We start from the raw sequence: 27,097 nt of genomic DNA on the forward strand, positions 1-27,097 counted from the left end.
CTCTGTGCTCTTGTATTGACACGTTACATTTTATGTTTTAAATCCTTTTTTTCTGAGTTGTCTTTCTCCCATTTCAAATCCTTCCTGTGGTTGATTAGCACAGGCAAAAACGTTACTTTAATTTTTCCTGTAAACCTTCAGGTTTTTACTCACTTCTGTGTCAGTAAACACTGCCACAGTTGAGCTTGTTACTAATAATCATAGTTTGTTTTTGCCTGAGGGCTTAAATATCTAATCAAGTTACCAGAGCTGTAAACAGTTACCGTAAGTCAACCAAGTTGTGTTAATAGCCAGGTATCTTGACAGTCTGAGGCAAAAGTCAGAGGATTCAAGCTTATGTCGCTTGCAATCATTACCTTGGTGTGTTTTTCTTCCTTCGACACCTGTCTCTCAGTTGTTCTGCTGGCAGCATCTTAGTTCTGTCATTGTTCTGACTTTTCCTTACAGCTCAAATTCATCAGTAATTGAATCCTACCCTTTAGATCCAATGAATTGTCTTGAAAAAAATCCCATTTTTTTCTTTAGTTTTGGTGGGTTTTGTTGATGTTAAATTTCTGTTATGTGATGATATTTTGGATAAAGCATATTTTGATAAGCTAGAAGACCTCTTAATGTTCCTGACTTTGCCCTCTTCCTCAAAAGCGCTTTCTCTTTTTTCATAAGTGGGAGAATCTCTGTCAGAATATAGAGAGCTACCAGATTATCCTCCTTCAGAGGCTTTCACAGAAGTAATCTCTGCCATAATACATATAGAAAACTTACTTAAACAACAACCCACCATGGTTATGCAAGGGATGAGTCATAATGCTGGGATCGAATATTTAAAAATGCTTTATTTTGTATTGCTTTGCTACCTTGATCCCTTTCTTTTTCTTCTTTTTTTTTTTCTCTTCTCATATTCTCTTCTCCTTTTAGACTGCACATTTTTCTAAGCAGCGTTTGTCATTCACTTTGTGACTGTACAGTGTTTAGTACAATAGAGTCTCAAGAAATTTTTTCTCTCTCTAATAGTTTTTACAAAGAAATGGGAAGACATAACAGACAACAATTTGGGGAAAGCTTAGCTCTGACTCTGAGGGGTCTGTTTCTTCACTGACTGGGCTGAGCTCTGCAGCTGCCCTTTTGGAAACAATTTGCATTTTGCCCAAGTTTGAAGAGTCACCATGAAAAGACTTACACCTCTCAAAATCACAGAATAACAGAATCATAGAATCGTAGGGGTTGGAAGGGACCTCAGGAGATTATCGAATGCCTACTTATGCTACTTTTTCTTACGGAGAGAACAGGAAAGTGAACATATGGGCTAATACGATGAAAATTGAGTGGGAATGTGGGGATGGTTTAAGGTGGTGGTGGTTTTGGTTTGGAGTTTTTTGTTGGTTTGTTTTTTCCTGTTAAAATACCTGGTGCAACTGTTTGCCTGGTTCATGAATGCCACACTCTAGGCTTCTGCAAACTTAAGGACTGTTTTAAAAATGTCCCATTTCATCCAGCTGTTCATTAGATTAGCTCCTTGGAAAGCTGTTAATGTTGATCTGGGTGCTGTGAAGTCATGTGAAGGAGTAAGGAGAAGACTGGTTTCCTAGATAATCTCCATTTTAATCACATTGCCACCTTAAAGCTCCAGAGCTGTTCTAAAATTTCACTCCACCTGTTATTTGAATGTCCCCAATGGCTGGGACATTGCAATGCCCTATTAGCTTTGTAAACAACAAACAAAAACACCTAATCAATATCGGTTTTGTTTTTTGAATGCAAAATTATCAGAGGATGTCGGTGATTACTGTAGGAGCTGGTAGCCATCCTTGTATGGTGATTGTTGGAGAGCAGAGTTTTGCATTAAGGTGTAAACGTGTGTATGTAGAGGGCGAATGGCCAAACACTGCAGGGCCCCTCCCAAGGACCGGAGAGGACATCAGGAATAGGCTTGGTGGTTGCCAGGCTGTGAAGTCGCCATGGCTCTTACATAAGGAGTCAGCAATTCCTGCTTGATACCCCTGTAGTGGGTACGTGGTCTCTTTATTTTCGCATCAGTGCAACATTGTGTAGCCTTCTTGGAGCAGCATTTTGTGTTTTTTTCAAAATAATTCCAAATAGACATCTTGAGAGAAATTCATAGAGAGGAAATCATCACATTTGCCAGCTGCGGGCACTCTGAGAAACAGAGGTCCCTCCTGATGGGGCATTTCTGATTTTCTAATCATGCGGCCCATACATTTTATTTTGGTCAGTTAATTACAAAACTAGACAATCTGTATTCTCTGTTGGCAAGTTAAAATTTGCCAATGTCAGGACTTTCACACTAAAATTTAACATCTTGCCTTTGTTCTGTACCGGTTCTAAAAATTTTAAGTGAAATGAAAATTTTACTGAAATAAAATTCAACATTTCACTTCAACATTTTTTCTATTACCTTATTTCCTAACATTCAAGAATTAGTGATAAGTCATAATGATACAGTTTACCATCTCAAATCATGCCTAACAGGACATGTGATGTTCTATTTCAACAAGATTAGAAGATATGCAGTCAGCAATATCTGTATATGAATTCTGAATATTGAAGTGGATTGCTCCTCTTACTATCCCAATAAGGACTGAGCTTTCCATATTCAAGGTATAAACTGAATGAAAATCTAAAAGATATTTCTTCTTTTGAATTTAAAATTCTCTTCAGGATTAAATGAATGAAAACATGAAAAATACATCTGGGAGAAAAACCCAGTATTATAAATTAAAAGTTTCTATGTGTGTGCAGTCACATTTATTCTTTTTTTCATTATAAAATCCTTATAATGTTTGCTTACTGCTTCATGCCTTCATTTAATAAATAATAATGTAAAAAGTCTCTACTTGAAGGAACTTGTTTGATGTTTTAAGAAGATAATTACTTGAGAATTTTCAAGAGTTCAAAAGTTATCTGTCCTAGTAATACCTAACGGATTACCCTGTTAAAGACAAACACATGGAACTCGGAGGATCGCTTTTCTTTTCTGAGGAAGACATCATATAAAGGCCATGACTGAATTTGCAGGCATAATGATAGCTGTGTTAACCCAGTCAGAGTTTGTTACAGTAACAGACCAAACACATCAGCAAATTTTACACTATGGATATAATGCTGCAGTCAAAATCTGTACTTATGCTCCTACTGTACAGACCAAAGTTAAGCGTGGGTGCTGAAAACTATCAAGAAAAGTAAGAGTTTTAGACACACCCCTTGATTTAACTAAGGAGTTTCTCCCTGCAAGTAGAGGAAAGTAACAAAACCCTTCATATTTACAGAGCTGTGTTTCTTACTTGAAGGACCCAGTCTCTGGAAGATGATACAATTCTAATGCTACACAAGACAATACATGTGTGGTCTTGAACAAAAAGGACATATGGCCAGTAGCAGTGTGCGCAGTATGGCTTCGTGTTACAATACCTCATAGAAGCTGCTCCATGATATTAAGTGATAGGATAGTTGGTAAATATTTGTCAAGCATGTAATGAAAACAGGAGATGATTTTTCAAACAAACTAGGTTTGTAGATCTGCCAGGTAAGGAGGAAAGAAAAGGAAGGAAGAATAAATAGATGGGCTAATTATTAACATGACTTATCTCACATTTATTAGACAGTTTCTCTTGAAAGATGGGGAATTGGGGGCTATAGTAGCATATATTACATATATACATTACTGCAGCTCTTCCATAGTGCAGTGGAAGGAGACGGAGACCAGCAGAATCATAGGCTGAATTTCAGAAGCTCTTGGGAAAAGATCCGTACTTCTCTCCAGGGAAAACCCAAAAACCCGTGTAACCCAGGGAGGAAATGTAGTTTCCTTAGCTCTCATGAATGGACAATACACATCCACTTGGCTCTATTTTCCTTAGTCAACTACTACTGTAGTTTCATCATTGTTTTTATCCAAGTCTAATTGTTTTTTCATCTTAAAGTGATTGAATACGTTCTTAGCTCATCTAAAAATGCCCAGTAATTGTATGTGCCTTCTTTTCCTGGATTTTTTTCCATGCTTTCCACAGAAAATCTACATCACCGTGTCCGTCCCACTGGGCAAATAAATGTAATGTTGCATTTGATTCATGTGATTTGTTAATAATCATTATAAGTTTTTGGATGCGTATTGGGACTGTGGCCAACACAGGACCAGGAATGTAAATGATCTCTGTGGACTGGAAGATGAAATTCCAATTTTAGGAATTCTAGCCTGGCCCAGAAGGCATTTTGCCCCCTTAGGGGGAAAAGGAGTTTTGTTTCTGTGACTATTTTTTTTTTTGTATAGGGTGAGAACCACTGTCCTGGTTTCAGCTGAGATAGAGTTAGTTTTCTTTCCAGCAGCTGCTGTAGTGCTGTGGCTTGGAGTTAGGACGAGAACGATGTTGATAACACACTGAAGTTTTTGGTTCTTGCCAAGCAGTCAGGAACTCTTCAGCTTCTTAGATGGTCCTGCTAACAAGAAAGCCGGGGACACACAAGAAGTTGGGTGAGGATACAGCCAGGACAGCTGACCCAAACTGTCCAAGGGGATATTCCATACTGTATGGCATTGTGTTCTGTATGTAACTGGGGGGTTGGCCATCAGGCAATCTGGCTCAAGAACTAGCTGAGTATCAGCTTCAGTTGGTGAGCAAATGTGCTGTGCATCACTTTTTTTGTATGTGCTGCTATTATTGTTATTATTAACAATTAGTCTTATTGTTATCATTGTTATCTTTTCTGTCCAATTGAACTGTCTTTATCTCAACCCACGAGTTTTAGCTTTTTTCTTTTCAATTCTCTCCCCCATCCCAATGTGGGGAGGAGAGTGAGAGAATGGGTGTGTGGTTGTTTTAGCTGCCAGCCAGGTTAAAACACGCCACCTAGCTAGGCAGCATCCCTTCTGGACAGCAGAATGAACAACAGTAAAAGTGATGCCATGCCACTTGGTTGATGGAAAACATGGTGCATTAAGTATGGAAGTGCTGTAGAAAGGTAACGCCTGCACTATCCATTGTGTGATTGCTGTGTCAGGATTAATGGCTGATTGGTTTGTTTACCTCCTATTTAAAGGCAGTGTTGCTTTGGGGTTGTTTTATGACAACATGCCTTCCTTGGCAGTAGAGTGGGTGGCACTGAGGAATTGCAGGACTGGTGGGGAAGGGCTCGGACATGCACTTTCTGAAAGTGGGTCAAGTGTTGGGGGACCCCAGAGTATCCTGGGGGCTGTGGTGCCATGTGGAGGGGGGGGTTCTCCATCACAGTCTCAGCTTTCATCAATGTTGTGATAACATCAGTGGTTCTGCTCACAGGCTACTGTTCTGTCAACCATAATGGGTTTTAAGTGCTACATGAAACTTCTGGCTGTATGTTGCTGCTCTTGTCTTTCACCACAGGTTTTGGTAGGGAGTTGTGGCAAATGGAAATTTTAAGGAATAGCCAGTTCTGAAAGGCTCTGAGGAGGTTACAGAGCCTCTAAGCATTTTCCTAAGAGACAAAACTTTGAGTGCATTTTCTTTTGTTTTCTGCTCCTCATGCTTTAGCTCAGCAAGCAGTTTAGTTTTGAAAGCTCACTGTAACATAGCAGGTGTACTTGGACTCCTGCAAGCAAAATATCCCTTGGAGAGTAATTTTCTCTATGTCAGTTCTAAGACAGCTTATTAAACTATGTTCTATATATGTAACTACTATGGGCTTGAGGAAAGGAAGAAAAAACTTTCTAAAAGTTAAAGTTTACCTTTATTTTAAACTGTGAGTTCAGTGACAACTGTTGTTTGTGCTAGTAGTGGTTAAATGTAGGCTGCTGCATCATTTGCAACGGGGCAGTTGTTAGAGACACAAAGGACAGCAGACTTCAGTCATTCATGGGATGTGCTGACATATTATGACACATACATGACCCCTGTTCTCTGCTGTAATCTATGTTTTTCTTGTAACTATGTATTTCTATAGGAGGCAGGTGCTGCAGTCAGCCACAGAGATCTTTTTCCACTAGAATATTACATGTCTGTCAGTGACTTGGAAATACCCCAGAACCATCCCTTAGCATGTTATATTCCCATGTCAGTTTATCAAAGAACAGAGGGTGACTCTGTAAAGCAGAAAACAGAAATTCAGTGCTGTTGTTTGGCTTGTGCTCTATTAGGGTCTGGTATTTCTGTGCTAAGTGGTGTATTGCAGTTGTTATTTGTTTCTTTGCTAATGTCAGAAAAATGTAAGCAGTAACTAGGGGGTTAAATTCCCACTCAACAGGCATATTTTTGGATTTACGTTTTCATAAGAGAGCTCAGAGTGGAGCTCAGCGCGTTGCAGTGGAGGGGAGCGCTGCATGACAGACCCGAGCATCCGAGGGAAACGTGGCTCGTAGCAGACATACATGATGGGAACGAGACGCTGTACCAGCTCTTCTAGTTTCTCAGGGACGCTGTGTTTTCCAGCTGTTTACCCTTGAGATGTAAAATGGCAATTTGGCATAGGCTAACAACCTGGTGTGATGTGAGCATCTGCGTAAAAGGCTGCACATATGGAGCATGCCCAGTGATATGAACAGCCTGTTACCCCACCCCCAGCCAATCTAGGAAGAGATGAAATGAACTTTGCACTTGCAAATGTCACTGAATACATTTTGCACAGGATTTTAAAAGGTTCTCTTATAAGCACTATTTTTAACAGCCAAATCCACCCCCCAAAACAGAAAGGAAAAAGCCGTAGGTATTTTTCTGTGATCGATCTCAGGTTTTGATCAGCTGAAGCATCTCTCACAACATTTACCTGAAGCCTGGCTTATTTTACCTTTTTATCATTCAAATTGAGATTTTTTTGGAGGTGGTGTGAAATTTTTGGGGTTTTTTTTTTTGGATTTGGGTTGTGATTTGTTTTCTTTTTTTTTAACTGGCATGAGAAAAATTGAGAATATAATTGCAGTAGAATACTTGGAAACAGTGAGGCTGCAAGCTTGAAAGGCAGAGGGAAGAGAAGGAAGGCTCTCAGAGCAGAGCATGGATAGGAAAGGAGCAGTGATTCTGCGGTGCTCAGTGTGCACATGTTTTATGAGATCAGTGCCGGGCGCTGCAGCTGCGGACAATAACTGAGCTGTCTGGCTAATGAAGGCCACCTGGATCAGGCTTCTGAAAAGAGCCAAAGGAGGACGACTGAAGAATTCTGATATCTGTGTAAGCCCTGTGTTTTCATTATCGGTGAATATTATATATATATATATATGTATTGCAGTGTGGGGAGGGGAAAAAAAGCCGGTGAGGAGAGGAGAGTTGTTTTTGTTCTGATCGAATTAGCAGAACTCTGTTTTGTATGCAGGGGGAAAGCAGAGCTGTCATTATTTATAGAGCTCTCCTGGCATTGTGGCTGCTTCCATTGTGGAAATACGGGGACATGTGTTGAGTCCAGACGGATTTTATTAGTTGGAAGTTGATTTGTGGTCATTTGCATGTTTTGCTGAGGGGCAGAGATGGATATGAGCCATTTGCGGTTCTGATGGGGAAAGTGTGTCAGGTAAAGAGGTTGCCCTAAAATAAAAATGGATAGCAGACGTTAAATCTGTTAGCAGTGGTATTGTGTAACAGTGAATATTGATACAGAATTTGCATTCTGATTATGAAAAGTCTGTTTCCTTGTTAATACTGACACTGTTCAGAGTTTTAATTTTTATGGAGCCATCCTTGAAGCTGCTGTGTGTCCTTCAGCCCTGCACTGCACCACTGCTGTAACTCTACAGAGCAACTGGCTTTGCTTGCTGAAAAGCACACAAATAAGAACATGGGGATAGTGCAGGAAATAGAATACTGAGGAAGACACCTGCACTTTTGGAAAGTCTCCAGAAAAAAAAAAATACTTACATAATTTTTCTAAGTGACTTTCCCTTTTGGAGAGTTGTTACCTACAGAAGTAAAAGGCAAGGTGTATAACCACTTCTGCCTTGTTTTTTTAACATCAAAAGGACTTGTGACATTTTTGCTTTCCTTGTGCAGGGTTCGGCGGACTCCTACACCAGCCGTCCATCCGATTCAGATGTATCTCTGGAAGAAGACAGGGAAGCAGTGCGGAGAGAGGCAGAGCGACAGGCCCAGGCACAGCTGGAAAAAGCAAAGGTAAGATGTTATTTTGTGTCACTGATTTATAAAATGCTCAACTTTTGGAGGACTGCTATCCATTACTGATGCAAATGTTCTTAATTTGTTGACATATAGCATAAGACCTCTTACAAAGATTTTCCAGATGGCTGTAGAAGACACATTTTCCAGAAAAAGTCAGTTATAATCAGTTTTCCATACAAGGATTTGATTGGCTTGTGTATTTCAGAAAACTTTTATTTAAATTTGTGTATTTCCTCTTTGTTGAACATACACATTTATTCCTGCATATAGAGTCAAAGCTTTGAGTTCTTACTGAAGATGTTTGTGAAAGTTTGCCCCTGGATGGCTATGGCACCCAAAACTTACAGTTCTAGAAATCAGCCCTCAAACATCCTATTCCTCTTCCTTCAATGAAGGATCAGTCCCTGCAAGTCATATGTAAATAGGGAGAATGTGTTGCAAAGGGTTTGGATTTTTTTTCCTGAAGACTTCACTGGCATTCTTTACAGTTAGCGTGTTAAATGATCCCATGCTCCAGGACTTGTTAAGATTTCTCTTTCTATCTCCATACTCGTGGCAGTTAGTGACAATTTATTAAGGAAATGCTACGTGAGCTTTAGGTTCTTACTGTGTGTTTGTATATTTTCCATGAGATGCATTTAGGACTCTGAGGGTTTTGTCATTGAAAGGGTATAGGTTTGTTTTTCTTTCATCTGTGCTTTATCCTTAAATATAAAAATCATGCTCATCTTATTTCTTATCTTTCATTTCTTATGTCATCTGACTTTTTTTCTGTTTTGTAAGCTGGCTTCTAGATCTCAGTGTATTACTGTTTTCCAGGATCTGTTTTCCATTTTCATAGCTTATATTTAAATATTGTACTAGGTCCTTACTCAGATGTACCTGACCTGCATTTCTCTGTCACTTTTTCTCTGACTCCCCTCCTCCATTTTGCCTGTCTTGTTATTTCCCCATCTCCCTTCCTTCTGCCATTCTGCTTCCTTTGCTGCTGCTGGCTTTGCCTCTGCCCATTGACGCCACCTGTTTTACAAGGGTTCTTCAGAAATACAGATCACTGAGCTGTGCACCTGATTGTATGGTGAGGGCCAGCTCCATAAATAATTCAGCACTATAATGCACAACCAAACAGCTTCGTTGGGCCAGAAAACCTGAACAGGGATGTCAAAGATGTGGTTTTGAAAAATGTAATTGTTCGACCAGTATTTAATAAGAGCTTCTAAAGCAGCATTTTAATGAGATGCTGGAACTTGCCAACTGTAGGAGATGCTGAACATCGCTTTGGAGTTGGGCCCTGCTGTCCTGGGATGGGTATAGCAGAAATAGCACAGAAGCAGCCTGCTTCCTCCCTTCCACCTTGTATCTTAGAGATATTGCTGATCATCATCGGGAGTTTCAGTTTTATCAGGGTTGCTTTTTGCTGGTTTGAGATTACTTTGCTCTTAAGAAAGATGATAAAGCCATGCCTGAAATTCAGGTGAAGTGTTAAATTTTATCAGTAAATGCACAGTCTTTTAAAGAAGAGTTGAAGTCATAATATCAGGGTAGCAGTACAGCACTTGCTGCGAACTGATGCATCTCCTAGCGATGAGTAAATCTATGTGAGTGTTGCTATGGGAATTTGGCTTAGTGATGCTGGCTTGAATGCATGGCCAGCCCTTATGCAATATTCATGACCTCTAGCACAGCTGCCATTGTAGTTTGTAGAGAAACTGCTAGCAGACCCTGACTTTTTAAAACTGTATTTCTACACATCAAAGCAGTGTTCTCACTCCAGCTGGCATAAGATACAGTCTCTAGGTCTGACACCGCCTGAGACTGTAAGACAACTTGTGAACAGTCAAAGTAGGAAAGGCATTGCCAAAATCAACCTGCTGTAACAATGGGTAATTCTAGTCATGTAGAAAACACAAAATGAATTATTTAAATCACTTGTGCTTTAAAATGGATCAAAGGCGGAACTGCACTAGCAGTTTTGTTTCTTGAGTCAAATGTTAAAAATCATTCCAGGCAGCAATATATGGAAATAATTTTACACATTGGCTACAGGAGTGTGATATTTAGCCTGGTGTAATATTTACCAGCATATTGAAGAAAATATTCCGTGTATTTGGTGCTAACACTTGAAATAAATGTTTAAAAAGACGTAATTTAAACCTAGCCCAGTAGATCTAAAATATGACAGGGTGTGCTTTTCTGCCTTTATTGGTGATTTGGTCATTCACCTCCCTGAAACACAGTAAAATTAATGAAGCGGTAACTTCTGTTGGCGCTGCCTGGCTCCTGCGTGCCCCCAGACCTGCTTCCTGCCTGCTGCCTGCTCTCCATGGGTGTCTTGCCTTCGCCCCAACCCGCTCCCAGGCAGAACCAAGTGACGCAGCTGCTTCAACTTTTCCCCTTTTAATAGCCTGAATGGAAGTGTTGATCCTAAATAAAGTCATTACAGTTGTATTTGTCACAGGAATTAGAAGAGGATGACATATGTGAATAATGCGGCGGTGGAGGGAAAATGATAGTGAATTAAGGATAGATAAAAAACAGTTGAACTGTGTCACACACTTAATGAAAACAGTATAATGACATCCATTTTCCTTCCTTACAACTGGGGAAATCACCTTAAACTGAAGAGAAAAACACAGTAATAAAGCACACAATAGCAAATTGTTAAGAGGATTTTAAGACTTTTAAATTTGGATTTTTATGGATTCTAAGTGTTAGTGTAACATGAAGCCAGAATATAATATGCATAACTGATATGGATCCAAATGGAAAATAAAAACAAAAAAAGAGTTGGTAATAAAATACACATTCTGGCCATATTTATTTATTTATTTAATACAAGCATTGCTTGTGTGGAAAACAGCTAAGCATATTTTGCTGACTCACTTTGGCATGTGACTTACTGTAAGGAAGGTGGGGCCACGGGCGCATGTTCAGAATCGTCCAGGGTTGGAAAATTAAGAGGCAAATGCCTAGACTACCTGCAGGCAGGTAGACATCCCAAGGGAAATAAACATGTAGATGAATCTATTAACCTCAAAGCTGAGATGAAATGTTCCTGGTTAGGACAGTTCTGCAACGCAAATGTGGAAAGTTAGGTTTGGGATTTTTTGTGGGGTTCTTTGGGGTTTTTTTTAATGAATACAAATAAAACATTTAAGGGCATTGAGGATTTCCTTGGTGTCCTCCTCATAGTCCATAGCTATCTCTAGGATAAAGAGGAGCTGGTTAGGGTATGCTAACAATGCCTAGATCTAAGGGCTTGTACTGATACTTTGCTGAATGTCCTCTTTCCTTTAAAACATGAACCATAAGCATTCACAAGCCAAAACCAAATAAGAACCTAAAGATATTAATTAGTTTTAGTGTTAGTATTTTGAAAATTGTCATTTCTACAGGTAACTCTCTCTAGTTTTGAAAGGTGAGGATTAAAAATAAATTATAGTAAGTATTTTTTTTCCTATTTCTTGCAACTATTCAATTAATTATCCCTTAAAATATTGCACCGAGTGATAGGGGTGAGATCAAAGGAAGCCTGTGAATTACAACTATTTGTGAGACCTTTAAATTCAGTACTAAATGTGCTAACGCTTGTACATAAGAAAGGGGACTTCAACATTGACTTTCCCCCCCCCCCCCCTTGTGGCCTTAGAGCTCTTTATGCAGAGAACAATTTCAAATGAGGTCTGTGGGATATTTTCAGCATTTTGGAAAATGATTTTTTTTTTCAATTGTTTCTAATACATTAGGTACTGAAAGTGCCAGTTAATCCAGGTTCTTTTTCTCAACTGGGACTGAAGGGCAGACCTATGCTTTTTATTTTCTGTTCAAGATTGTTCTCAGCATCCTTTGAGCCTGAAACTTCTTAAATGTCTGTCAAAGCCAGATCGTGGCCTTCCAGAAGTCAGTAATTGTGTCCAGAACAGGAAATCCTCTCAGCTCTGCTTTGTTTATGCTCTACCTAATGCTCTACTGCTTGCATCCTTTTAGGAGTTAGTTAAAACTTGAAATATCCATAGTCCTAATTTAAAGTGCCATTTAAATTGCTTTTACATCAAGATGGTGAACCACAGAAATTCTGATACCAGACATCCCTCTTAGGGTATAACATCAACTGTCATGTCTTGCTTTCCCGATGTGTACTGTAGCAGTGGTGATGACTTGTGACTGTGAGTAATAATGCAGTGTCTGAAGTGTAATGCATTGCCTCCATGCATGGTTTGGGGACCACAGCTTTGAAACGTGTAGCAGGCTGGGATAATGCCTACATATCCCTGCAAGGCTGAAGGCATGAAAAAGATTGTCAGATGTAATTATCCGGTGCAGTGTGCCAAGACTAGTTATTTATTCACTCTCAGACAGGTTTCGCTGCCTCTCAATGACCCCATGCTGCTAGCAGGCAGCTGCAGAGCTAGTTAAGGTATGTCTGTTTAAGCTGCAGTAACATTTTTGACAGACCAGAAGTGCCCATCACCTTGATGTGTGTCCTTATATTATGTCAGCTTGTTCCATCATGGAGACTCTGTTTTCTCTGTATTACAAGAGCATCATGGTGCTGAACAGCCCCAAAAGCCATAGCAACATAGGGTAGTATTAGCTGTTGTGTATGGTAATATTTTCTTCCATTGATTTCTTCTCATTTGCCCTTTTGTTTTAGAGTACTTCCATTGCGTGTTATCATTTAGATAGCTAATGTTGCGTGTCATAGTTGCTGTGATTACATGGGAGCTGGCACAGTGGTCTAGCTGGAAATAATTGAGTTGTTGATCCAGAAGTACAGTTACAAATCTGGTTGTTGTATAGCTGGAGATGAATTCTGTTCGAATCAGGTTGTAGATACTCTTTCCCTTTGTTTTCTGTGTTCATTTCTGCTGCTCACTCTTTGGACTGTAACATTGGGATGCAGGGCAGCTCCCTTTATACTGCTGTCTGTGACCTACAGTTTTGTCATGTTTATATGCATGATCTATTTTGTCTTCACTTTAAGTGTATGCACTTGTTCCACACTGGTGCCTGTCAGTATTTTGGTTATTTCCCTGAACTGTTTATCCATTCTCACTCTTGGGCTGCATCATTCGGTGGCTGGAATTCTTTCTTCCAGCAGGGTCTCAGGTAAGATGGAATCAAACTCTCCAGAAATAGTACCATTTCTAATTAGAAAACATCTGTCATCTCTCATTGATATTGTGATTACAGAGTGATCAAATCTGTTTCATAAATATCCTTTCCTCTTCTGCTTCTTGGATTTGAGTGGGGAAAAAAAGAGTGGAGGGATATTATGACAGCCTAAATTTAGATACCTAACTGTAGGTAGATCCTTTAGTTTCCTGGTGTTCTTCAAATAATCAGCAGAAAGAGATAAACTGTCTCCAAGGAATAGAGAGACAATACTGAGAAGTCCTAAGGACAAGTGTAACTCTTCTGCCTGCTCTCACCAGATGCTTTCACACGCGCCTGCTCCCTCCCCTGATGAGGCATCTTTGCTCTGACTTTATCTGTACGGTTAAGTTACACTTTTCTTTTTGTAAAAGTAAATAAGTTCTTTATGAAAAGAAGTGTTGAAGAAATGTTTTAACTGAAGTGAGCATTGCAAGCGAGGTACAAACACCCGTGTGCATCTAAAACTTTCATCTGGATGTTTTTCTGCTCCCCGTCCCTTGGGTCTGTGCCGCAGACACAGCCTGTTTGCTGCCAGCCTCTGCTGCGTGGCTGGCACGGCAGAGGTTCCTAAACCATGATGTGCCTGTTGCTGGCCAGTTGTACGTGGTGAAAGCGACATGGTACCTCCTACCTGAGATGCAGAGTTAACTGTGTTCAGGGCCAGCCCTTGCTGTGGCTCAGGCAGCAGTGCCTGTTGGGTCTGGTTGTCAGGCTGGGTGCTGATGTGGGGGTCAGCAGAGGATGCAGAGGGTTGTGGGAATCATATGAGAGGATGAGAAGTGGCTTTGGGGATGCTCTGTGTAACCAGCAGGGAGTGAGTGTGGTTGATGGACCTTGGGAAAGGAGGAGTTAGGATAAGATTTGGCAGGCTGTTCAGGCTGGCACCAAGGTGAGCACTTCGTTGATCTTAGATAGAGGTAGATGCTACTTGTCACTCTAAGCAAAGTAATTTCCTGCTAAGCTGCATATGATGCAGTTTATTAACTTTCTTGCAGCTAATAAGGCCTGATTTACTTTTGCTAACGTCTGAGACAGTATGCTGTATTCCAGAGCTGCACTTTTCTCAGCAGCTGGTCCAGCTATTTGAATGCCATTGTTTTTTATCTTGTTAACAAATGTCTTTTTACATAAAACAGAACATTGATTCAAAGATAGAGGGGAAAATAGGATTTCAGGGCACAGGCCATTGTTAAAGGTAGCTAAAATGTTTGAACTCCAGGTAAATGCTGAGCTTTCTGCATCTTTAACAGCTACTTGGTGGATAAATTACATAACTTTATCTTTCCTACTCTAAATAATTTATGTATATTTCCTGTTTCCATTCCAGCTTAATGTAGAACCTGAAGATATTTTTTGGGGGTTATCTTTTTTAAATAATCTTGTCTTTTTCTAAAATTAAGCATGTACTTACAAAATGTTTTCAAGGCAGGCATTGCGGATGCAGGTGGGGCTCTTAGTTATTCTAGAGTTCAGTAAAATATAGGATTTTTAAATCTCCGTGGATCTGGACCTGTATTTATATCTACCTGTGGTTATATATACATGTATGCATTACATATACCCACATACACTTGCATATGTATATGTGGGTATACATTTGTAAATAGGCTGCATGTATTAAATAACGAGCACTGGTGACTTGAACTGGCCATTTATGTTTTACAGATGATGACTTGCCATTGTAAAGTGTTTATTTTGTACTCTGGGAGAACTGTTGTATCAAAGGATTAATTTGTGAGGAAATAAAAGGGATTTATCAGAGAATGAAGTGGTCCTGTGATCAGAGCTAGAAGTGGGCTGCCATGGGCTTTTTGGAGGCAGAAATGAGTTGGAGTAAGAACTTCAGTGCCGGCAGCAGCAGCTCACCCTGCAGAGGTGCCCCAGCTAACACTGACCCATATGATGTGATACAATGGCTTGAGGAAAGACTAGTTTGGACAACAAAAGCTTTACGCTTTCTGCTCTTGTACCAAAATGGCTGTTTTCCAACCAGTTTGGCAGCTAACCTGATTTCTGATAGAGTGGGCACCTGGCTGATGTGTGTTGCTACGCAGGGAGGTACTTGTCATCTGCCATGCTCAAACACAATTCTTGAATCCTTGGTAAAGATCTGAATTCCCTCCCTTTTTACTAATCCACCTCCCAAAATAAACATGAAAGAAGAAAGAAGAGAAGAAATAGATTATATGTGGTTTTGGTTTTGTGCTTAATCAGAGGGAAAAAAAAAAGGAAAAAAGCTTCCTTAAAGATTTGTAATTTTTTTTTTCATAATTGCAACTTGTTTTATAACGCTACATTCAAGATGTCAATGAGTTCTAACTATAGGTAGCAGTAGAGTGCTTTGGTACAAAATTAGACTGATCTAAGATGCCAATTCAAAAGTGTTTCCTTCTAGAAAATTGAGTATTAGTTATATAAACTAGTCACTGGTTGTACGAAACTTTAGAAAAATCAGTAGGAGGCCAAATGAAACCCGTGATACCTGGGAGGAAGATACTCTGTGTTCCCGGGTAAGGAACATTTTTAAGTGCAAAACTCAATTTGAACTATGAAGACTGTCTGGATTCTGCATAATTCTTAATGAGAGAAATCAATGAAAAATAAAAATCCAGAGAGGCCCCAACTGATGCTTTTCTGGTTGTGACCCTGCCATCTTTTCATCTATACTCAGTGTAAAGCCAGTGCACACATCCTAGAGCAGGAAAACAGCATTAACTTCTAACATTCACTGGTGGAGCCTACAGAAACCACTGAACACCTCTTCTGTACATTTAACCTCCAATCCTGCAATGACATTTTCCTCCAGCATTCCAGTCACGTTGTCTGTGTTCCCAAATTCACTATGATCAAGAATATGCAATGCATAAACCCTCTAATTTATACCTTTACAAAAACTAATTCCAGAGGGTAAATGTATATGCCGAGATACACTTTAGGATGCCATGAAATGCCAAAGATTAAACACACACTTCTTTGTGAAAGTACAGGTAGCCTATTTCCCCTTCTCCCTCCATTTCTGTGATGTAAATGTCACCGGTGGGTTTCAGTCGTACAACTTTTACAACTACCTAGGGGTTTCTTTACTTACTTGATTGAACAAGTTCAGATCCTAATAGCAAGCAAGAAAACAATCAAATACTCTTGTTGAATCTGATATGAAATCTTAACATGGAAGTTTCAGGTGGCATTCTCTAGCTTTAGATGAGAGAGTTCCCACTGAAGTACTACTTCTTGCACTTATTTTCCTTAAAAATCCTTATCTTCCATGCTAAATAGTTAGAGTATGATGGTTTCACCCACGATGTTTTATTTAACTCCAAGTTTATTGATAGTACGACACATTCAAATGGCACCTGAGTTTAAAAAGTGGTGCAATATCAAGCAATGCAACTGCGCAAACAATTGAGATTAATACTGCTGTAGACAATCCAGCGGGTTTTCCCATTTTCTTTTTCTTTACTCTCCAGCTTTACTTAGTCCCCTCCCTGTATATTTGGGTAATTTTTTCATACCGTAATTAATATATTACTTTTCTGTTTGTTCTTTTTCTTGCCCTGAATACCTGACATTAAAATGTGTACTTCTCATTTAATTATTCTGAGAAGCAATGCTCCCTTCTTTCTTGTTGGAACATTTGATGAAATAAAATTTTCCCAGCTTTCTGACTCTTTCTGTGCTAACAGCTTAACCCAGTTTGGATTAGGAGTGTAAAATTTGTACTTTTTTGTTCTTGAAAAAATATGGTAGTATACTGATGGTAAAATAATATATATATATATGACTAAAATACATACGAACAAGACTGTCCTTTATTCTCATTTTGGAAATCTTATCAAGTAGATACCTATTTTCAAGATGATTTCTTGTTTCTTGTGCCTAGAATCCAAAATCCAATTTGAAAGCTGATGTCTTTTTTTCAGTATTTTGGACAGATCTGCATTTGACAGGCATGGAAAGCAGGGATGCACCCCATGGTCTGGGGGTTTATTGTGCAAATATACTTGTGTTATTGATCTGCAGTCATCCTTTTTCAGTGAAGGGTGGAAAATTGAGGGGAAAAATAACTTGAAAGGGAAGATGAGGGATCAAACTGCAGCTGCTTTGATTATTTTGACTGGAGATGTCAGATTGTTGAAGGGAGAGAAGAGATGTGCCTTCTGCTTTTTGACTCCATCCATTCTGCCAATTATTTCAAAATTGAGGTTTGAAAAGTTGTTGGATTCTAATATTTCACTTGCGGTAAAATCGACAAACACAAAGCACTTGGGGTTACTGTAACTCTGTTACCTCTGTGTGTTGTAAGAGAAACACTTTCTGACTGAAATAAAAAAAAGAGAAGAAATGTTGAGTGCCTGCCATCTTGCGAATCAGCTGTGCACATTGCTGGTAATAACCAGCAGTAATAAAAGGCAGTAATTGGAAAGGCAAAAGTATTTCTGACTTTTAGGAGCAGTCAAATTACAGTCGAATGTGCCCTTCCCAGAGGAGCTGTAAGAGAATTTACTACACTTTTCCCAGCTCTTTCATTATTTTGACCCTTTATTCCCTTTTTGCAGTGAGGCCCGTGATTCACCCACCAAGTATAAATTTCCTTGCCATTTCCCCTGGTGTTCCCTGGTAGTTTAGTCCAGTTGAGACGTAGCACAGAGCCGCCATGGAAGTGTTGGACTAGGGCTTTTAAGTTTGTGTCTTTGTAATAGTCCTGGTGTGTTCGCTGAACCTGGTCCGGCGAGGGCTGAGCATGGGCTTGTTTTCTCTCGCTGCCTCTGCAGTGCTTGAGCCGTTTGCTGTAGGCACAGGGTTGTGACATAATGGTTCTTCAAAGGAAGGTGAGGAAGAGGAGTCTGTCCAGTGCCTATAACCGCTCAGCTGTCAGTGCTCTGGGGACCCAGGTAACTCCATCAGCTTATGAGAAAGTTGGTGGGTGCTTCCCTCTCATGAGGATAAAGAGGTGAAGCTGTGTTCCTCAGAAAGGAAAAGATTCCTTACTCCTGGTTTTAAACTCTTCTCAACATAAAATCACATGAAATTTCTCAGACTTTAATCTCTCTCACATAAAATCATAGATTCAAAGAACAGTTTGGGTTGGAAAGGACCTTAAAGATCACCTAGTTTCAAACCACCTGCCATGGGCAGGGACACTCTCCACTAGCCCAGGGTGCTGAAAGCCTCATCCAACCTGTCCTTGAACACTGCCAGGGCAGGGACATCCAGAGCTTTTCTGGGTAGCCTGTTCCAGTGCCTCACCACCCTCACAGTGAAGAATTTCTTCCTAATATCCGATCTAAATCTGCCATTCTTCAGCTTAAATTCCTGTCACTCCAGCATTCCTGTGGGCCCCTTTAGGTACTAGAAGCTGCTATAAGGTGTCCCTGGAGCCTTCTCTCCTCCAAGCTGAACCTGTCCTCATAGGAGAGGTGCTCCATCCAGCCCTCTGATCATCTTTGTGGCCTTCCTTCTTTTGGTTGTGCTGCATCTCACAGGCAATTTAGTTTCATGGCAGTGTTTTGGGATCTAAAGCATTGTTTCTATCCGCACCTAATCAGTTAATTTATTTAGGGCTATTTCTAAGCCAGGCCTTTTCTGCAGAGAAGTCCATCTTCTTTCCGGGGTAGGATCTTGTACTTCAGCCCCCACTGATCCTAGTTCCTTAGAAGCTGTCTGATGTGAACATCTACACTCTTGGTACTTAATCCCAGGAAAAGAAGCAAGACATAAAAGGGCATAAAGCAATGTATCCACTTTGTCTGTTTCACTCTGTCATGAACTGAGAGGTTCTTATTTTTGTCTCAAAAATGACATGTTTCAGTATTTCTTCCTCAATGCCCTTGGCAAATCCAGATGAGAAATTCTACCTAGTGCAATCTGGTGGACAGTTGTGTTCCCACAGTCAGAAGTAAACTTTTTTTTTCTCTCTGAACTTCAATGTGTATTGCAGCAGATTCCCTGTATTAATGAACTATAGGATCTCTGATATTACTCAGGCAGGAATGAAGACAAGCATCATTCAACAGCTGGAACTTATAATATCAATATAATATCCTGTATGCATGTTTCATGTCATCATAAAGACTTTTTTTCTTCAACCTTTTTCTGTGTTTTATTAATTGCTGGGTTCTTGAAGCTATGCTCATTAATTCTAGGCACTATGAATGTCTGTCCTTGTACATGACTTCCCACAGACTCCCCCTGTATGTTTTAATCCTGATTTGAAGGTCTCACCACAGTGGTCTTTTGTCAGGGAAGAAAAAACAACCAACCCACTATGTTTAATAAACTGTGCCCACTAAAGCAAACTCATTTATGACAGTCTGGAATTGCAGAGATGAAAGCTACTAAATATGCTATAGCTGTATCTTACTCTCACATATGCATATGAACCTAAATCATATGTATATTAATAGTAGAAATTTTACTAGTTGTGAACACAGAGACACTTCCCTTTTGAAGAGATAAAAAAAAATTAACATCTTACTGATATTGTCAAGTTTCTTATGCATGTATAAAAAAACCCACCTTCAAATCCTAAACCTGTTTAGGATGTTGCAGAAAGCATATGAGTGTTTTGTGAGGTGGCTCATTTAGGTGCTCATGTAGAGTATTCATTGTCAGTATTGTCTGTTCAGGCCCTGTTTATCTGTATTATCGTAGCATCAAGCTCTAGGCATTATAAGCAAATACTATGACAATTCTTTTTAAAAGCATTGAGAAAAGAGTCTTGATTTTTGTCTATAAACTTTTCTTTTCAGAAACTTCTGTAAACCATAGCTAGTCAAGAACCTCCATGTCAAAACCTACAAAGCTTTTTTTTCCCCTATTGACATTAGTGTTTTTGTTTTGAATATTATAAGCAGAAGCAAAAGAAATCAAGTGACAAAGTACACACAAGGATTTATGGGGTATTAATACAGCTGGTGAAAAGTTCATGTACTGATCCCTCCTCCAATTAAGGGCTAAGAAATATCTAAGCATTTATAAGAAGTATGGGAGTTGTAGATTGGACACTGTTTCTCTTGATTTATGGCAAGGAGTTAGATTTGTTCTGTTGCTCCAGGTTTTTCTTGTCTTCTTACAAAGTCATTTTGCTTTGTTAAAGTATCTATTGAATATTATCTATTGAATATGTTGGCAGAAACAAGTTGGCTATTTTTAATGTCCTAAGCTTTCTTTAACTCGCTTTAACACATTTTCTAACATGCTGAAAGTTTATGTAAAAAGATAAAAGGGGAAGGAGCTCTTACCAAATGACTGAAATCTATTGATGCTCTTTTTTCCAGGGGAAGAACTTTGCATGGAAATAGAAGAGAATGTGTTATAAAATCTTGGGGCATTTCAGAACATACCATTTGAATTTGGCCAGTAAATTAGGCAGCTACTCAAGGTCCAAATTTATCTTGTTGAAAGAATATAAGTTTATTTAAGCAGTCTGGTCATACATATTCATTTCAAGAGATTCAAAATAAGCTTTTGTAGAATTTTGTCAGAACTGAACTTTGTCCAGAATTTTAAACCTTAAAAAAATGTATTTTTTTACTTCTCATTTTTGTGTATTTTTTTCCCAAATAAAGGACATCTAAGTTATTTTTATTAGCATTTTCAGTACATTCAGTATTAAAGTATAAGGACTTCAGTACAGTAAAAGAAAGAAAAACTGTCAAAGACTCAGCAGATTAGGTGCATGATTTCTTTTAGCAACTGTTGAGTAGCTGCTGTTTGTTGCTTTAACTATATTAAGGACAGAAACAGCTTTAGCAAATGCTGGGCCCTGTGTGAAATCTGTATCAAGTATGCACAGGACAGAAACCTTTTGCAGAGGTGGGGGATGCACATGTTCTTGCATAACACTGTCAAATTTAGCAGTGAGTTAAATAACACCCAAATAAATTCAATGTGTGGAGAGCAGGGCTTCTCCAATTAGCTGTAAAACTCCAAATGATGGGTACTAAACACTGTCTTATAGCAGTAAGCATCTCTGCTACAATGCAAAGATCACTCTATCATATTAAAGAGACAGGTGGGTGTGGTGGTCGGTGGTGCTTCAGGGTGTCCAAGACTTCTTTTGAAGTTCAGTCTCTTTCTGCACTTTATGGCTATTTCACAGTCCTTTGAATATCAGATGTCTACAGTTAGTATGAAGTATCTACTGATTTTGGGTGACCTTCATAAGAAAGAGAAGATAATAAAAATAGAAAACATTGTTTAAATAATTATAGTAAACTAACCACTGCCTCTGTCACATCTCTGTTGCATGAAGTACGCTTGTAATGGAAGGTACTAACACTTCTGCCTTGCTCATCCTTTGCAAATATTTTCTTTTTTTTTTCTTTGTTTGAGTTTTTCAGAGCAAGGAGACACAGTTGCGTGACTGTAGGTTCATCTATATTGTACCATAGCTTTTGTTGAGTCAAATCTGTGGTGTCTTCCAATGCCAAATGCTTGTTTGACATTGTCTGTAGGTGTACCAGATACTTATGGTTCACTGCATGTTGTCTGATGCACTGTATATTTACAGAACCACAGGATCCAACCCCCCTGCTAAAGCAGGATCACTTAGAGCAGTTGCACAGGATCGATTACAGGCAGATTTTGAGTAAATCCAATGGAGACTCCACACCTCTTTCGGCAGCCTGTCCCAGTGCACTGTCACCCACAAAGTGAGGAAGATTTTTCTTGTATTGAGGTGGAGTTTTCTGTGTACCAGTACACGCCCTTGTTCTGTCACTGGGCACCATGGAGTTAAGTCTAGCCCCGCCTTCCATACATCCACCCTTTAGGTAATTCTAAGTGTTGATAAGATCCCTTCTCAGTCTTCTCCAGGCTAAACAGACCAAGATCTCTCAGCCTTTCCTCATATGAGAGAAGATCCAGTCCCCTCATCATCCCTGTAGCTCTTCCCTGGACTGTCTCCAGTAGTTCCTTGTCTTTCTTGAACTGGGGACCACAGACCTGGACATAGTTTACAGAAAATTGTTTCATTTTGAGAGGGGATAAAGTCTCACAAACCTTCACTGAACATTCTGCAGAAGTTTCTGATCTTTTTCTTGTCTTTTTTTCACTTCTGAGTCCCAACTCGTGCCTCCTTAGGTCTCTGCCCAGGGATGACCAACAAACACTTTAGCACCAGATAGTTGAGGAAAGGATTTAAACTGCTTCCATTCCCTGACCAGCAGCTCAAAGATTTAACAGCCTTGCTAAAAGTCAACTCAGACTGCCATGCAAAAAGCCAGCCATGGCCAGCAGGTAATACTTAGGACCATACTGACACGGACTTGCTTCCAGCCAGCTGCTTTGAGACCTGACTCCAGCCCAAGTGGAGAGAGGCTTCCTTGGAACTGCTTTGTTACAAAGCAAATTTAATAGATCTATTTAGTAACACATAGATCATATTTAAATTATTATTTAATCTCAGAGTCAAATTCAGAGGAATAGGAGAAAAGTATATTTTAGTGTCATTTTAGAAAGGTTTGTAACATATTAAATGTTCCCCATAATCACTCCTACTTTCCCTGAAGTTGCAAGGTGGTAGACTGCATATGGAGAAAACCAGTTTTGAGCAGCATATTTTGTTTACTGTTGAATGTTTAAATTGTGATACAAATTCTGTATTCAGGCCTGAGCTTAGTCATTATATTTAGCCTAGTTAAAGTAGAAGTTAGCAGATAGGCTTTTGAAATTTTACAAAAATTACTCTGACCAGTTTAGAATGTATATCAAAGTGGTCACTTATTATATGTATAATGTATGTATGCAAATAATAGATACTGGTAAAGAAACAAGCCTGCACTGCCTGCAAAAGAAGTCTTTTAGTAGGCTGCAGTGAATTTCTGCCCATTAAATAGTGAAAGAGATTCTTTGAAATTTAAGTCAAAATGTAGTCATGAAGCAAAGTGCTTTTATCCCACAATTACTTAATAAGGCATGAAATCAACAACCAAATAAAGCATGGATTTGAAAAAGAATCATACTCCAAAATGTATTGTATTTAAACATATCTGTAAGCAGAATTAATTCCCAGCTATTTTAGTGGTTTATTGGACAGTTAGTGCTGTAAACTCTATGCAGGATTTCTCTATAGCTGAATGCTGCGGCCCAGCCCACTTCCTGGAGAAGCTTTTATGTGACTGCATGGTGAAATAAAACTGAGAACAATCAGAGCTAAATGTAACCAAATAAGAAAACATATGTACAACCTGTACCAGTTTTGTAATCCTGTTCACCCGGTTGCCATCCAGATTGTCGTCTGGGACCAGGAGAGCAGATGCACAGGAGTAAAAATACATAATTTGGAGTTCATGGGAAAACAGCATTAACTTTTGGTGAGAGTGTTGTGGCCTGAAAGACACAATTTCATTAGTAAAATAGCTTTGAAAGTGCATTTGAAAAGACTTCTGCTTCGCTTCAAAAAACCACTACATGACATCTAATCCAGGGCCATTCATTTCAATTATCTATGTCTTTCTCCCAATGGTACTTTAGAGAAGGGGTAGCTGATTTATATGGAGACATAAATGGACTAGTCCTGATTTTCTAAAATGCAAGGTTTGGCTAGATTTCATTACAACGGAGGATTACATCCAGATAAACATCATGGTTGTAGGACAACTACAAAAGCTCTCTTTGGTGGTAGGTTTACCCTGATTTTCTCCTCTTCATTGATTATTTTACCTGGCTTGTTACTCTCAATAGATTTCTAATTCTTTCCTCACAGTTTCCTCAATTTCTCCTTGTTAGTCATGGTGATGAGGTGTATTAAGACCCAGGCAGCCTATTCCTTTCCTCCATGCCTGATGCAGGAGCCAGGCAGGGCAGCAGGGGAGCTGCTGCTCTCACTGCCACGTGGGAGAAAGAGGCACCAGTCATCACAGAAAAAAAATGTCCTCTTTGCAAAGTGTTGAGTTTAAAAAGGAGAGAGGAAATGGACAGGAAGGAGTCACCAGTATTTGTCTCCTCAGCTGTGGAAATAAAAAACTGTGTAGACAGCACACATCATCAGTGCTTCATGTTGCTGGGGTCTTTCTTAACTGCCTTTGTTCATGTGTTTTTGCTAATCTATCAGCAAGTTGAGTAAAGTAAATCCACGATGAATTCATTATGCTGCCTTCAGAAAAAGCAGGAACTTTCTTATTTTGCCAGCAGTGAGAAAAGGGATTACTGAGCATGTGAAGTCTTTCCTAATGCGTGCTTGTATGATTTCCTTACAGCTCTTTGGTGGCTTTTTATATTCTATTTGTAAGTTGGGCATTTAGCCCATTCCATTTGCCTTTCTGTAAGTCATCAACATTTTCTCTAAGTTCAGAATACCTTTTGTCCAGGCTGTTTTTAACCTTTAAATGCAGCTGTGCTTGATATATGGCTCATATTTCAAAAAGATGGATGCATATGATCTGCAGAGAGAAAGCTGTGGCTGGATACACATAAACTTAGATTATTTTCAATCATCAAGTCTTAAATCCTTTCAAAGTGGCAATTCATGTTTCAACTGACAGATCGTCGAATTACACCGGTGTGATGTCATGTGTGAAGAAGCAGCTGAATTTACATGATATAAATTACAAGTTCCATTTTATAGCATAATAGAAAACCCAACTGTAAATGTGGTCAGTAAATACCTCAGATGTGACACATTTATTTGCTTGTCTGAATTCCCTCTCAAGGCATGAACCGTTTTTTCCCTCTTCCTCCCTCTCTCCCTTCCTCCCCCCTTAAGATTCAGTGCTGAATTATCTGGATGTATTAAAACTTTTTCATTGGTGTTTCATAATGTTGTACAGGTCAAAGTTAGGAGTTACTTCTTTATAAAATATGTGCTCACCTTCATTTTTGGACACGTTTGCTTGATGAAAAGTCTGTTGAAATTTAAAACCCCAACAAACCACTTGATTTGTTTTAGCTGAGATTTCTGTAATGCTTTGTGGACTCTGTGCTGACCAAACATGAAGTAAATGAATCATAGAATCATAGGGGTTGGAGGGGACCTCGAGAGGAGATGATTGGGTCCAACCCCCCTGCCAAAGCAGCTCCCTAGCTCATATTGCACAGATAGGTGTCCAGGCGGGCCTTGAATATCTCCAGAGAAGGAGATTCCACCACCTCCCTGGGCAGCCTGTCCCAGGGCTCTGTCACCCTCACTGTGTAAAAGTTCTTCCACATGTTGGTGTGGAACTTCCTGTACTCCAACTTGCAGCCATTGCCCCTTGTCCTGTCTCCACAGACCACTGAAAAGGGGATGGCCATTTCCCCCTGTATCCCATACTTCAGAGTAACCTTTTGAGCTTAGGCTATGTTATGATTCCTGCCTCCTTCTTCCCCTGGTTGTTTCCCCCATTCACATTTCTTAAAGGAGGTTTCTTTTCTACCAAGTCTGTTTTTTCAAGGTAAGAAAACATCTTGCGTGCTAACATACATTAGGATCAACCCCACCACGCTTGTGGCTGTTCTTCTGTGCATCCTGAAGACAGTGAGGTGGTGACGACTTCAGTGTGACTACTTGCAGTTAAGTTATTCTCTCATGCTAAAGCACTGAAGCCCCAAACCCTTGAAAGCCATGTGGTCTGGATTTTTTAGCATCCCTTTATTATCATGTGTCATCTACTTAAAACATTGTTGAGAGTGTGTTCAAAATGAGCTTCCTAAGAAGTTGGTAGCTTCTTCAAGGTTTAGAGGTTATTATTAGATTTCTACTGGTATTGCTGTTTGTTTTTGGCAGTTAACTGAATTTTTAAATAATATTCCAGTGTCTCACACTCTTTCCTTTCCTTTTAAGATGACCACTGGTCCACAGTGAGAGTACTGTTGCTATCGCTGCTTGACTTTTTGCTTTCTTGATTAAAGTTGAAACATTTCTCATTATCCACTTTTTGCCTTGTGATAACAAAGAATGTGAGATGTGTATGATATCAGTCAGTGCAGTAATCTGCATATCTATTACATGGAAAAGGAAATCTCTGTAGTTGATGACCTCTTTTTTTTTGGACTGGTGAAAAATCACAATAAATTTATAATCTTTTGAAGTCAATTTAAGATTGCAATGATGCCACCCCAGCCACCTGTGTTGCATTTGCTTTCCTATTAATGAGTTGGGGTTTTTTTTTATGAGGGAGGAATACTGTTTTTCCATAGAAAAATAGATGCAGTGGTTGTAAATCTAGTGGAATGGAAGATGTTAAAGTGCTCATGCATCAAGTTATAGATATCCCTTTCAACATGACTAAATAATAGTGCAAAACATGTTCCATGTTTTCATGTCTAATTTATAGTTCCATCTCTGAGCTTGCAAAGTCACTGCCTTCCTTCACTCTAGCCAGCAAAGGTTCTGTAAGTTCTCACAGACAGCACTAGCTTGCAAATCAGGAGCACTGAAAGGACTGTTGTTGTGCTGAAATAGAGAACAAACATTGAAATCAGAGTCCCTCCAAAACTTCAGCATTATATACATGTGATAGGTTGACACTGGCTGGAGGCTGGGTGCCCTCCAAAGCCTCTCCATCACTCTCCTCCTCTGTTGGACGGGGAGACAAAATATAACAAGAGTCTTGTGGGTTGAGATAAGGACAAGGAGAGATCACTCACCAATTACTGTCATGGGCAAACCAGACTCACCCTGGGAAAATTTACTTAATTTATTACTAGTCAAATCAGAGTAGGGTAATAAAAAATAAACCCCTACATCTCTGCTGCTCCTTCCTCCTCAGGGAAGGACTTCTTTTACTGTTCCCCTGCTCCAGCGTGAGGTTCTTCCCATGGGAGACAGCCCTCTGATATGGGAAAACTCCAACACGAGTCCTTTCCACAGGGGCTTCAGCTCTTCATGAGCTGCCCCAGAGTGGGTCCCCGGCAGGGTCACAAGTCTT

General features: G+C 39.6%; 1 protein-coding gene across 7 annotated transcripts in view; it reads left to right on the forward strand.

Annotated features, from left to right (window-relative positions):
• CACNB2 (calcium voltage-gated channel auxiliary subunit beta 2) overlaps positions 1 to 27,097 on the forward strand; it is a gene marked incomplete at its 5' end in the record, with an annotated part of 258,460 nt that overhangs the window by 161,951 nt on the left and 69,412 nt on the right. For 5 of the 7 annotated variants that reach the window (XM_084280129.1, XM_084280130.1, XM_084280133.1 and 2 more), the window contains one exon: positions 7,965 to 8,084. In XM_084280129.1, the coding sequence (XP_084136255.1) occupies positions 7,965 to 8,084 (120 nt within the window). Of the gene's footprint in view, positions 1 to 7,082; positions 7,152 to 7,964; positions 8,085 to 27,097 lie in introns of those variants that run through there. The other 2 variants (XM_084280131.1, XM_084280134.1) reach the window with 1 other exon arrangement.

Source organism: Gallinula chloropus (assembly GCF_964237585.1).
Source record: "Gallinula chloropus genome assembly, chromosome: 2".
NCBI lineage: Eukaryota > Metazoa > Chordata > Aves > Gruiformes > Rallidae > Gallinula > Gallinula chloropus.